Source organism: Engraulis encrasicolus, chromosome 9 (assembly GCF_034702125.1).
Source record: "Engraulis encrasicolus isolate BLACKSEA-1 chromosome 9, IST_EnEncr_1.0, whole genome shotgun sequence".
NCBI lineage: Eukaryota > Metazoa > Chordata > Actinopteri > Clupeiformes > Engraulidae > Engraulis > Engraulis encrasicolus.
Window position 1 is genome coordinate 10,927,212 of NC_085865.1, and position 15,292 is coordinate 10,942,503.

At 41.8% G+C, this 15,292-nt stretch overlaps 1 protein-coding gene across 1 annotated transcript in view; it reads left to right on the forward strand.

Moving 5' to 3' along the window:
- The first annotated feature begins 663 nt into the window (after positions 1-663).
- The window catches only part of trpa1b (transient receptor potential cation channel, subfamily A, member 1b), an 84,919-nt gene continuing 70,290 nt past the window's right edge, over positions 664-15,292 (forward strand). Inside the window, exons 1-2 of the mRNA XM_063206503.1 lie at positions 664-723; positions 8,972-9,134. Coding sequence (XP_063062573.1) covers positions 700-723; positions 8,972-9,134 — 187 coding nt within the window. The 5' untranslated portion in view covers positions 664-699. The remainder of the gene's footprint in view (positions 724-8,971; positions 9,135-15,292) is intronic.

The following is a 15,292-nucleotide window of genomic DNA, read 5'->3' on the forward strand; positions in this document are numbered from 1 at the left end:
AGCTGACGCTTTTATCCAAAGTGACATATAGATATTACAGGGTATTGGTTACAGTTGTAATTGGAGGACAGAATTCAACAGGCAGGATACGATGGTCCGGGACTTAAATCAACCATCCAGGTGAAATATTATCTGTTGTTAGAGTTTCTTTAGTTTACTACCCATTTCCACCAAACCAGTGTAAATATCAAACAAGCAATGTCTACTACTACTGATGATGAGTGGGAGGGAGAGGATGATGAGGATGAGGATGGTGATGATGGTGATGATGATGAGGATGATAATGGTGATAATGATGACGATGGTGATGATGCAGCTGCAGCTGGTGATGATGAAGATGAAGATGATGATAATGATGATGATGATGATGATGATGATGTAGGTGGATAGCTATAATGCAATGACGGCTAAAGAGGCCTAATTGAATCTGTGCACGCCTGCCTGCCTCCCTGCCTGTCTGCCTGCCTGACTGACATGATGCTACAGACTACCTCCTCTCCCCCTGCCAGCCTGACATTACAGTAAAGAGCATTTCCTCCCATCCAACACCACAGTTTAAAACCACAGTCTTTTCCTGCTGCCTGTCTTTCAGCATTGCTTTTCCGCTCCGAATCGACCCCAGCCACCTCCCGCCAGTGGTTCCCCATGTCCCGCGAAGGCAGCATCTACAAGTGTGTGATCGACGCGGAGGATGCAAACATGGATGCCGACAAGGTCTTTACGGTAGGTGCCAATGGGTTAGACACTTTATTTTACAGTCTGTTAAATGAATCAGGTACAGTACATGTCAAAGTACTGTATGTAATGGCGTGTAACATTAGGTCTAAATTTATAATATGACATGTGAAGATGTACTGAAAAGATACATGTAAATTTAAAGGTGCACTGTGTAAGATGGTGGCAAGAGTAGGTATTGCAACTACACTGTTCACTGAAATTGTGCTGTCTATTGGCAAATTTGATCTTTTCATGAATATTTAGTAATTAATGAACTAATATTTACTAGTATGACCAAAGTACAGTAAGTATTTCAGCTAAAAAAAATCCTATTTCTGGAAATTCAAAATGGTGGACCACCAAGAAGGTTCCCTTTTTCATGCATGAGAAGTGCAACTGTCCCAGTCATAATGAATATTTAGAATTTGATGTTGGTCAGTAATCATGAAAAAGGTAACATTAGTGAAAAGGCAACCTCTTCTATTCTGGAAATAAACTACTAAAAATATTACACAGTGCACCTTTAAGTCTTTAATGCAAATGCAAATTTGACAACAAGCCTTGTGCTTTGTGCTTGTAAAGAATATGGGACTAATGGCTATCACCGACTGGCCTCATTACATGGCATGTAGTGGGATGAAGTGGTAACACTTTACTTTACGGATCGCTAATAAGGTGGTAATTTCGTGTTAATTTCATAATTATTTCATAGTTATTTCAGGGTAATAACTGTTTGTTTTTAGTAACAACAGCAAAATAACCATACAGTTCCCAGTGCATTGTGTGTGTGTGTGTGTGTGTGTGTCTGCCTGTCTGTCTGTCTGTCTGTCTGTCTGTGTGTGTGTGTGTGTGTGTGTGTGTGTGTGTGTGTGTGTGTGTGTGTGTGTGTGTGTGTGTGTGTGTGTGTGTGTGTGTGTGTGTGTGTGTGTGTGTGTGTGTGTGTGTGTGTGTGTCAACAAAGTGTCACCGTGCTGCACGTCATCAAGGTGTCACCACAGTGCACTAGAAACTGTATGGTTATTTTGCTGTTGTTACTAAAAACAAACAGTTATTACCCCAAAATAACTATGAAATTAACATGAAATTACCACCGTAGTGATCCGTAGTGGTGGTGGATATGGTGAAGAGATGATTAGTGCACTGCCTAAAGACATGATCTATTCATTCCTCTCTTCATATTGTATTTGCTCCAACTTGTCATTAGTGCATTTGCATTGTAAATCTTTTGCATACACTGATACTGTACTGTGTACATGACAAGCATTTTTGTGATGAAATAATTTACATGATTCATACTTAGTGTATTTTATGTGTCTATACATGTGTGAGTATGAATGTCATAATTCAATGAGGAGGCACTTACTATACAGATATTTTTTATCTTTCAATACTTTAGTGAACTCTTTAGTAAACTTTGAGGACTGTAATATTTTTGCAGGTCTGATTATCATTTCAATGTGCAAAGTTATAGCTCTCAGCCTTTGTCATTAATCATCGCTGCTTGAACGCATCAGTGATGGAACATTCAGATGTTCTACATCCTTTTACCTTTGTGATTGTGTATTTAGGTACCACACCCTGTCATTAGTTCTGCCTTGTAGTCTGTCTCATCGCTCCCATTATTTATCATTTTACACTGCACTCTTAGAAAGCTAATGATAGCACAGTTCTGCTTCAAAGAGTCCGATTTATTATTATCATCATCCCATTACTTATCAGAAGAATGTGAAGTACACTGTATATAACTGCCTGCACGGCATACATTATCACCTCTTGATACAGTCGCGAGTGGTGCTTCATGGATCATTTGCTGTTAGGGGTATTTGCTTTTCTGCAAACTTTGATTGCAATCAAAGCCCGATTAACAACCATGTGGGTGCACTGAGAGCACACCTGGAGCATTCAAATGCCAGGTGCAAGTGGCCTGAGGGAGGTGGGGGAGTGCAGTCAAGGTATTTCTGAAAACCTAGAGTGCATCTTAATATGGGACCTTGCCTCCTCCACTCGCTTCTCGTCATGATGACATCACTCTCGTGTGCAATTGTTATGGTGAATGAAAAACAGTCCCTCAAAAGTTGTTGTGGCTAGGCTGACAGCTGGGAAACTTTATCGTTTTCTCCACGGAGGAGGGGCCAGGAGGCGGGGCGAGGAGACAAGCGCAAGTGGAGGAGGCAAGGACGCATATTAAGATGCACTCCTAGTCTGCACTGTGCACTGACTGTCAGTGCGCTGACAAAAGTGCGTCATTTGAGACATAGCCCTAGTCTGCACTCTTCCAAGTGTGCTCAGCCTAATTAGTCACACACAGTGATTGGATACTCTTTGGTGAACTCTATGGAGTGTCCAATCACTGGGCGTGACTAATTAGGATTAGCACACTTGGAAGTGTGCAGACTAGGGCTATGTCTCAAATGACGCACTTTTGTCAGCACTCTGACAGTCAGTGCACAGTGCACACAGTGCGCAGTGCGCACAGTGCGCACAGTGCGCACAGTGCGCACAGTGCGCGCAGTGCGCAGTGTGCACAGTGCGCACAGTGCACAGTGCACAGACAGTCAGTGCACAGTGCGCACAGTGCACACAGTGCACAGTGCACACAGTGCACTGTGGTCTTTAGTGCATAGTGTCGTGGAAAATTTTGAGCACTATGCACTGTGCCCTCGCTGGAAGTGACTGCTGAGCATGGCATTAGCTCGCCTAAATATGAGTTGGCTACTTTTTACAATGCACAGCGTCTGGTGCTTGTATTTCCATGTCCTTCAGCCCAAAGGACAACAATCACACATACAATACTTCGGTTGGCATGAAGAGGTTGGTGTCCCATCAACATTACTTACAGAATTAGGAGACTGTTGACCAAACTCTTCTACTGAACTGAATGCCACATTTCCTCCGTGTCATTGTCAACATGGCCGCCGTTTAGTGCGTGCAGTGTCCATCATTAAAGCACTGCATTTTTCCGCCATTGTTAGGGGATCATCCTGGCACTTTCAGTGCACTAGCTCAACTGAAAATTTCAGCGTGAGCGCCCTAGGCACTGAAAAACAGTGCCCGAAGTGCAGCATTTGAGACACAGCCTTGGTTTTGAGAAATACCCAATGAATCAGACACAGTGGCAGGGGCAGTGAAAAACTCTGAGGTGCTGAAGTTTGCTCCTCATGGCCCAGCCGTGGCCAGTGTTGCCAGATTGGGCTGTTTCCCGCCCAATTGGGCTGCTTAGGATGGCCGTGTGCGGGTAAAAATGGCATTTATCAGAAAAACCCGCCCAATTTTTGCCATAGAAATCAATACAATTGGGCGTGATTTTGTGCTCCTAGGCGGGTTTTGAGCATTTTTTGGGCTGGAAATCATCAGCCTCATCTGGCAACCCTGGCCGTGGCATAGTCGGCTGGGCACTGGACTGAAGCTGCTATGCGGGCGACCCAGGTTCGATTCCCAACCCGGGTAAAATATATATATATATCCCTCTGGTTGTGTTAGAAACATGGTTACGTTCATGGTGTTAACGGTCAAAATTGACCGCCTACACAAAAAAGGTAATAATACATTGATTAAAAATCTGATTTGCATATTTTGTGATTGATACCTTATAGACATCCTTTTGAAAAAATTCCAATGTGATTTAAATGTTATTCTGCTTTGTTTTAGTGATTTGTAGGCTTTTTTTCTTATCTTGCACCAATTTGTTTTATTAACCTTCTGGAGTCTAGGGCTTCAGGCCGTTTGGAACACCTTTACTTTTTTCAAGTATTTCAACTAACTGTAAACATCTAATTTGGCACATATGGCTGTATTCTGAAAAGCCTAACAAAAAAAGAACATGACAGTAAAGTGAATGAAATATAACTGTATATAACTGGGAAATGTAAATGGTCCGGTCATTTTTGACCGAAACACCATGATTGTAACAAGTTGGTGTATCTTCCACAATTCTTTAGGAATTTCATTATATTTCATTTTGACCATTTAAATAGGTAAGCTGGAGGATTTCATGAAGTGTCATTTGTGTATGATGAAAAATAGAGGGTAACACTTTATTTTAGGGACACATCTATTAGCACTAATACATAAAATATTAATGCATGTGTAAGTAACTTGTAAGGCATGTACTAAGCAAAATAAGACAGTTGTTAAGCATGTATTCACAAATGTCTTGTTCATGCACAATAAGGGATTTATTACCAATATAACCTTAGTAAGGACCTAGTAGACCTAGATTTCTATTTATGTGTAAGCAGTAAGGGCCAGAATACAATGTGTATAAGCTCCTAGTACACTGTGTGAACAAACCCTGAACAGTGTGAAAACAGATGTGGAATAAGGGTCCCTATTCTAAAGTGATGCATTGCTCAGCCCAGATGACTTAGGGCCCCCGCACTACCTAGGGCCCCGACTCTACTCCCCCGCCTCCGACCCCCCCAATCCCCCCCCGGGAAGCAAAGTGTAATAACATTTCAGATTCTACATTAGTCTCAGTAGGTATGAAGATCTCACTTACTCTACCCATTATGTTAGTGAGTAATTGGAAGCATTATATAGCAAGGATTGGACGTAAAGTTATCAATGACGGTGGGTGGTGAGATGTCATTTTTTCATACACCAATTAGTTTTAATTGTAAAAACCCTACAATAAATGCAGAATATAACGATGAGTAATAGTTTGGAAGCGAAACTAAGCTATTCCTTTCTGATAAATAAGTTAATGTTTGAGAAACTTAGCTACAAGAAGTGCAATGCATGATGGGTACGCCCTTAGTCAGAAATGCAATGCATGGCCAATGCAGCAATGATAATATTTCTGTTGTTACGTACATGGCAAATTGTTTGGATAGCAACTAAATTTCACAAGTGAGGGGAGGAGATAAGGACGTAGGCTCAGAGCTGGGTAGGTTGTCTGTTGGCCTACATTGCGTACCCATCATGCACTGCACTTCTTGAAGCTAATGTTCTCAAACATTCACTTAATTATCACATAAGAGTAGTTTAGTTTTGCTTCAAAACTATTATTCTAATGTCCTGCATTTATTTTGGGTTTTTTTTTTACAATTAAAACTCAGTGGTACATGAAAAAAAATTACATCTCACCAACCCACCGCCATTGACAAGTGTATGTTCAATCCTTGCTATATATAAGCTCTTGTTACCTCCCTTATTAATATGAACGAGAGAAAACTAGATGACTCAGCTGGGTAAGTATTAATTATTTGATATACCCTTACACTTTGTAGATCGGGGGGGCTAGGTAGTGCAGGCCTGGGTGGTGTGGGGGCCCTAGGACTTTGGTAGTGCAGAGGCCCTGAGCCATCTGGGCTGACCAATGCATCACTTTAGAATAGGGACCCTTATTCTGCATCTGTTTTCACACTGTTCAGGGTTTGTTCACACAGTGTATCGGGAGCTTATACACATTGTATTCTGCCACTTACTACTTACTAATAAATAGAAATATAGGCTTACTGGTCCTTACTAAGGTTATATTAGTAATAAATCCCTAATTGGGCATGAACAAGACATTTGTGAATACATGCTTAACAACTGTCTTATTTTGCTTAGTACATGCCTTACAAGTTACTTACACAGGCATTAATATTGTATGTATTAGTGCTAATAGATGTGTCCCTAAAATAAAGTGTTACCAAATAGAGAAGTTATAGAATGAAGTTTCAAAACGGTCATTTTTGACCGTAACACAACCAGAGGGAGAGATATATATGTATATATATATAGTATATATATATATTAAACTTTGCTCCTCTGGTGAAGCAGCAAAAGTATTGCGATATAGATGCAGATGGACACCTACTAAATCTGAGAGAAATTGGGTTTTACTACTAATTAATATGTCAGACTTCAGATTCAGTTCAGCAGTTGAAATTTAGAGGCACGGTTTATTTGGTTAGGGAGGGAGCTAAAGAGACAAAAGGCCCCAGGCCTTCTCCATTTTTCTTTCTCTCTCCCTCCCTAAAGAGGTGTTATATGCTGACAGGTACAGAACAGAAGAGCTAGAACAAAGCCAATGTCTGAGTTTAAAAAGCCCTCACTGGAGGTGATGTCACATGGAATGATGTCACACACAGTGGTGGTCTTATAGCTCATTCAAAAAGTCGAGAATCCCCAGAAAGCCGACCTAAAACCTCGGGAAAGTGGGAGTGAACATTTGGTGATGCAATGTCAGATTGATAATTATCGAGGTTGATCTCTGGCGGAAGTATAGAACAACGAGTTCCCGAGCTTGTGTTTTGTGTGACGACACACGCATCATCAACATGGCGCCCATGCATGCAACTGACATGTAAACAGTATCATAAAAGCTAAAATATCGTCTTGTAATCACTATCAACAACACCAGTTGATGTCATTCAATTGCAGATGCATATATGACAGCAATGCTGGTCTCTGACTGTTTAATTTAGCTTACTTCAGCTAAAATGATATGTCGTGGGTGTGGAGGCTCAAGTGGAGGTGAAAAAAAGAAAAGAGAACCAAAACAAAACACGCATGATTTCCGATTGTTCCGGGATCAGTGGCGTTCATGTGCCAAGTCCAGAACTCGGTTGTCACGTAAGCAGTGTCGTCAGCTGTCTCGAGAGGTCCCGAGCCCGTGAAGGCGACATTAGCTCATAGCAATCAACACTAGTGATTCACAAGTATCCCCTGGAGGCCTTCTGGCCAATGCAACTTTATTGCCTCATAATAACTAAGAGAAAGTTGTTCAGTCACGGATAAAGCAATGCAGGGCAGTGGTGTAGTCTACGTAGAACGCGGGTATACGGAGAATACCCATTTCTAAATATCAGGGATTTCAGTATACCCACTTAAAATTGATTGATCCATAATTTTGAATAGCACAAATATATACAGTATATCCACTTCATAAAATGCTCAAATATACAGTATACCCACCATAAAAAAGTAGACTACACCACTGATGCATGGATATTGAAAAGTTATGCAAGAGATTGGGGGCAATATTTAGATTCCATCAACAGGCACATGGACCCAAACAAAAAAGTTCAAAAGGAATGAAATTCTATCAGTGTGCGAACCAGTCTGACCTAGAAAGAAACACAGGCACAAAAAGTTTATTTTTTATTGAGAACAAAGCAGACAGGGTTTCAATATTTTGTACTGACAAAAGCATGCTGAAACGTCTGCTCTGCTCTCAATAAGATAAAACTCATCCTTCTGAAAAATTCTTGAGAAGACCTCTGGTGTGTAATCCTCAGTACCTTTGCAAATGCTTGTATTGGAAGTCATGCTTGTGAGTAGTGAGAGTTTTTGTCTATATCTTTTTTGCATTCTCTCTCTTTGTGTTGGATGCTCAATTCTGACACCACAAAACATTATTCTGTATATTCTATGGCCTCGATTGACTCCTCTACTATATTGCCCAAAGGCAAAGTGCAGTAATATTGCACATATGGCAAAATTGAGTTCAGACTGAAAACGGTCTTTATAACACCTCCTTTATCTTGTGACAAAGTTTTATGGTCTAAATGTTTTCCTTTTTAGAGATATTGCTTTGTAAAATGTGCAGTAACTACATTATCCAACCTAATACCAATACTGCCCCACAAAGCAAAAACGCCGTAACTGTGCAGAGGTCAAAACTGAGTCTGTTGACTTTAAAATGATACTGCAATCCAGTTTAAGTGTTGTTTGGGAAATTATTGGCATGTGACAGTTTTGTTACTTTATATTACCACCTTTTTTGAAGATCAATCATTTTATTTAACTTTAGACTTTGATATACATGGCATTGAAGTCATAGTAACTCATTTTAAACAGCAATGCAGTTACTGCCTTTTTGCTTAGGGCAGAATACTTTGAAAGTCTTTTTTCTCAGTTTCAATGCTGCCATAATTACCACACTTTGCCTTTTAGATTAGATTAGATTAGATTCTTTATTGTCCCATAGCGATATTTTTTCACATCAGACTGTTCAGTTCCATCAGGTTTGATCTTGTAGTACACATCTCATTTGCTATAGGCCTACATATAGACACCATTTTCATACGTAGACACATAAACATCCTCCGACATTCACATACAGCACACATCTAATCATATACACTATACATACTATACATTACATTCCTCTCCTCCATACAACCCATCCATTTTTGTTATTATTATTATTTTTTTATTCTACCCTCCGCCTCATTTACCCAGCTATGCCACCAGCTATGCTGTAGTGCAGTATACACATAATACATTTTATTGACACTTTTCCCCTGCGTCCCTTCCTGTCCAGTGGGCTAACGAGGGGAACGTGTCGTCTCTGGGTAGCCTGATCCGGAAGTACCCAGAATGTGTGGTGGCGAGGGATGAGTCCGGTGCCACCCCCCTCCACCACGCCACCGCCGGCCGAAGCATGGAGGCCATTAGACTGCTGGTCACCGCCACCGGACCGCAGGGTGAGTACCACACACACGCACGCACGCACACACACACACACACACGCATGCAACTGACTACTTGACAATAGAGAGTTAAGGGCCGTACACGTCAATGTGTTCCAGCGAGACTAGCAGGCGAGTAGGCGAGTACTGTACAAGCGATACGATGTGGGCGGATCCCGAGTTGAAACTGTATTATCTTCGAGCGAGGCGAGTAAGCGAGTAACTAATTGGAATGCAGAGTTCGGTACTTCTCACCTGTTCATTGGCAGTTAAAGCCGCGGGAACTTTCAGCGAACGTTCCATGATAGAGTGGCGAGTAGGCGAGCAAGCGAGAAGCTAGTAAATAGCAGCGATGTGTGTGTACGGCCCTTTAGTGCCGCAGACACACACATGCAGTCATAATGTGGTTTTAACCGCTTGCTTCTGAGAAACGATTACCCTTTTGTACGTGTGCGTGTGCGTGCGTGTGTGTGAGTGAGAGAGAGAGAGAGAGAGAGAGAGGAGAGAGACTGTGTGTAAGAGAAAGAGCATGACTGTGTGTGTGTGTGTGTGTGTGTGTGTGTGTGTGTGTGTGTGTGTGTGTGTGTGTGTGTGTGTGTGTGTGTGTGTGTGTGTGTGTGTGTGTGTGTGTGTGTGTGCGTCACTGCGTCCCTGCGTCCGTGCGTGGATCCGTGCGTGCTTGTCACCAATCCCTAGACTGGTGTCCTCCAGTTCCAGCCCTGGTGGTCATTAGGGCCGTAATGGGATCCTGCTAGATTGCTTCCTAATCATATTACCAAGACTCCTAATCATCTGAATATCACACACTCATGAGCGCTTAACCGAATAACACACACTCATCTGTGTTTTAAGTGGGACTGCACTGGGAGTGCCACACCACACACATTAGCTCTGTTGGTGTTTGCCATCACACATATGACTTACTAGAATAAGAGGGCATAAGGTCATGAGAAAGTACAGGGAAGATTGACTGGTGTCTTTTAATCTCTAAGTAGACTCCAAACAAAAGTTACGTGTGAAGTGAGGAGAAAGGGGGACTGCAACCCAACCCTAAGACTGCACAACACCAGAATAGCCAGGAAAGCCAAGAACATCATCTCTGACCCCACGCATCTTGCACACCATCTATTCACACTCCTTCCATCAGGGAAAGCGTCAGCATCAGCAGCATCCCATGCAATACCACACGTTTTAGGGGCAGCACCTACCCACAAGCCATCCGCTACTTGAACTTGAACTTGAACATGCACTAGCACTTTACAGCCACTCCACTGCCTGGCCTTCTACCTCTGCCTACCTTGCACTATGTACTGTATTATGTCTTACTGCACTTTTCAATGTTTATTTGTATGTGTAATTCTCTGTTTATTTCTGGCCCCTCTTGTTTTCTTGTCTTTTGTCGGAGCTATGTGTATTTGTGTTGTTAAATTTGCAAGCAAACGAAAAGACATTCCTAGCAACTGTATGCTATACTGTTGATTTGGCTGTAATAAACTTGAACTTGAACTTGAACTTGAACTAAGGAACAAGGATGTAGTGTCCAAGTCTTAAGGAATAAGGAAAGGCAAGGTCAGGTTTATTTACAGCATATAACACATTTAATTCGTTGAACGAGGCAGTTCAATGTGCATCATCACATAAAACCTCATAAGGAATTGAGGAGTGAAGGCAAACATACTGTCCCTAATCAAGCAGTAGTAAGTTAAGGATATAGTCCAACTGCTAAGGTAAGACCAGTTTCATGCATATACTGTAGCTCCTTTAATTTACAATATTGAGTAACAAAGTGCTCAGGGGAAAAAATCAGGGAATAAAATCACAAGGAATAAAATATTAGAAATAGATACAGTCCAGGGAAACATAGGCATGTAAGCAAAGCTCTATTTTGTCCGAGCCGCCCATCGTTTATCCACGCTCTGTTGTGATGAAATTGACCATGAGCTGAGAAGTATAAGGTTCTATCTCCATTTTTGGTAAAATTGAGTTTTTGACATAATCTGACCCATTACATGTTTATTAGTGCCTGTGTGGTGTTATTTTTGTAAAAAATATATATATATATATTTCACATTGTTATTAATAAAATAAAAAGTATCTATCTCACCAAACACCTGGGATGTAAAAAACGTTGATGTTAAATATCTCAGAACTACCCTAAACGGAGATAGAACCTTATAATTCTAAGCTCACACATTCCATTTTCTATGGTATGTCTGCACCAGTGTGCAGGGGGTAGCCGAAATCATCGGAACTGATAGTACTCCGCAGTGCTGTTGGAACCAGTGTGCGGAGAGAGGCCCTAAGGCTGCTAAGGTGCTTTTCAGGACAAGAAGGATTATCTAGGAGTAATATGCTAAAGAAGCACAGGAGCAGGCTAATCGTGTTGCTAAGATGCGGATGTACTGTATCCGAAGAGATGAACTCGCTGTGTATGGATGGCTGACCTCTCGGATAAGCCCATGGGTCCAGGTCATTAGGTCACATTTCATCTCCTACCAGGAACAAATAAAGGCCTGGAAATCCATCTTTCTGTTGCAATTACATGTATGTTATATAATTATGGCTTTTTAGATAACACAATCATGTCAGAGGCTTGAGGCATGTGAGTGGTTGTTCGTGACGCCAGATCATACTAAAGTGTTCTCATTGCATCTTTACATCACTGACTTCTGGAAATGCCAATATAAACTCAAGCTGGACACACATGCACACAAATACGTGCACGTGTCCATGCACACATGCATACGCACCAGGGCTTTGAACTGATTGAAGGAACCAAAATGGATGCCTTGAACTTTTTCTATTTAACATGGAGCCGAAACGAAACCAGAAACCGTCATTGTTTTTTTAAACTTTAATTAAAAATAATGGTAACCAGTTAACAATGAACAATGAACAACATATTTGAAAAAATAGCTGTTTTTAATGATTCTCTATTCTGTTTCAAAGCCCTGATATGCACACATGCACACACACACACACACACACACACACACACACACACACACACACACACACACACACACACACACACACACACACACACACACACACACACACACACACACACACACACACACACACACACACACACACACACACACACACACACACACACACACACACACACACACACACAAAATACTATAAGCAAGTATTGTCAACACAAGTTACCATTACAGCCACAACCAATTCCCATAGCAGTCAGGGAGACACACAGCAAGCATGGTGCACAGTCACTGGTAACACTTCACAATAACCTTTCGCGAAATGGTTAACTAATGATCAACTAATGTTAACTAATGTTAACTAATGGTAAGGTATTATTATGATGCCCCGGAAATTGGGGGGATGGGGGGCATAAGCTCTCCTGCATAATCATGATTAATAATCGTGATTGTAATTTTGATCAAAATAATCGTGATTACAAATTTTCCATAATCGTGCAGACCTAATATGTTATTGTCAAACGCAAATGTTTAGTAAGTGTTTCACAATTTATTTAATAATGATATATCAATGCTTATAATAGTATTATAGATCCTCAACAAACCATTAGCTTACCATTAGTTAACCATTTTTGCAATTGTGAAGTGTTACCCAGTCCCACTGTTGCCCACCACAGCACACTCTTCTGCCTTTAAGTCATCCGCAGGTAGGAGAGCGGGAGAGAAAAGCACTACACACACACATGCACAGACACACACGCACACGTGCGTGCATGCATGCACACACACCCGCATAGACAGTATTAAGGCACACAAACCCATGGGCATGCAACAAAAGCATGCACACGCACACACGTGCACACACGCATACGCACACGCACACACACACGCACACACACACACACACACACACACACACACACACACACACACACACACACACACACACACACACACACACACACACACACACACACACACACACACACACCATTAAGGCATACAAGCGCACAGGTACACACACACACACACACGCACACACACACACACACACACACACACACACACACACACACACACACACACACACACACACACACACACACACACACACACACACACACACACACACACACACACACACACACACACACAGAGACACACACCATTAAGGCATACAAGTGTGAAAGTACATACACGCACACGCATGCGCATACACACACACACGCACGCACGCACGCACGCAGGCGCACACACACACACTAGATGAAGGGTGGGAGTAAAAGAGGCAATGAATTGTTCACGTGGGGAAATGATGACTTGAGAGAGGTGATAAGGTGAAGGAGAAAAACTCCCTCCATTCCCCTATAGACGAACACACACACACAAACATGCACACGCGCGTGCACAAACACACACACACAGAAACGTGCACACGCGCGTACACACACACGCACACACACACACACACACACACACACATACACACACACACACACACACATACACACATACACACACAACCTACCACATTGCTGCACCTCTGGCAAGACTGAATGTAGCAGATGGGCTTTTGTGTGTGTGTGTGTGTGTGTGTGCGTGCGTGCGTGCATGCTTGTGTGTGTGTGTGTGTGTGTGTGTGTGTGTGTGTCTGCGCGTGCGTGTGTGCGTGTGTATGTCTGTGTGTTTGTGTGCGTGCATGACAGAGTGTGAGACAGAGAGAGAGAGAGAGAGAGATAGAGATGGAGACGGAGAGAGAGATAGAGAGAGAGAGAGATGGCGATAGAGATAGAGAGGGCTAGAGAGAGAGAGTTAGAGATGGAGACGGAGAGAGAGAGAGAGAGAGAGAGAGAGAGAGAGAGAGAGAGAGAGAGAGAGGCTCACGTGGTACAGTATGATACAGAGTATTGTGTGTGTGTGTGTGTGTGTGTGCGCGCGTGTGTGCGTGCGTGTGTGTGTGTGTTACAGTATGATGCTGAGTATGGTGCCCACACTCTGCATTCGGTATTAGACCTCATTACTAGGTTTCTATATATTCTGTAGTACACCTCATTACTTTCTACACACAACACACATAGCACAGATAACACACCACTTCAACTACAAGGACACACTGCTTAACACTCTTGCATCATTCATGACTAAGTGTATCTCTTTAAGTGTATTCACCAGAGAGACTAAAGGCACTTAAGAGACTAAAGGAGACTGTAATAAGGCTGTGAGATCATACAGGACGAGCCTGTGCTGTACAAGGAAGGCCATGTTATATTTGCATGTATTGATTTTAGTAGGGATTGAATGGTACAGCAACCATTGTTGTACCCAAGTGGTGGAACGGTCTCCCAGAGGCAGCAAGACTAAGCACATCTCTTGCAGCCTTCAAGAAACAACTAAAGACCTTCCTCTTTCGAGAGTATATACTAACTGGACTAATGCTTAAGCTGGCCTAGCCCCAGGGCAGACTCTTGACATGATGTTTAGTTTAGTTTAGTTTAGTTTAGTTTAGTTTGTGTGTGTGTGTGTGTGTGTGTGTGTGTGTGTGTGTGTGTGTGTGTGTGTGTGTGTGTGTGTGTGTGTGTGTGTGTGTGTGTGTGTGTGTGTGTGTGTGTGTGTGTGTTTTTGTGTGTGTTGTGTGTGTACTCATTATTTGCTCTTTATTTACTCTTTTTTAAAAAAAGAAAAAAAAAAACCTAACCCCTCTTTGCAACTGCACTTGTTGTTTTGTATATGAAGAGTTCAGATGCAAAACCCCCAAGTGCCTTTTCAGAAAATAATCTTAATTCATTTTTATTTAATACACAGCTATCAAAATGGCATATTTTTCTATTTCATGTATGTAATATAACTATTTATATGTATTATCAAGTACATAAATGTAAACCAAACCAACAACAGGGTTCTCTAAAAATATAGAAGTGCAGGTCTTCAGAAATGGAGTTAGGGGGTTTTGCATCTGAACTCTTCATATTTCCTGTGCACTTTGTATTTGCTTGTGATGTTGGCTTGATTATGTCCTCTTTTGAAAGTCGCTTTGGTTATAAAGCGTCTGCCAAATGCAATGTAATGTAATGTAATAATGTGATCTACTTTAATTTTGCACCAGAGACTCCTGGTAGAGACTGGCGCTTTAATCCTTAGAGGTGCACTGTGCAAGATTTTTAGTTGTTTATTTCCAGAATTCATGCTTCATTAATGTTACCTTTTTCATGAATACTTACCACCACC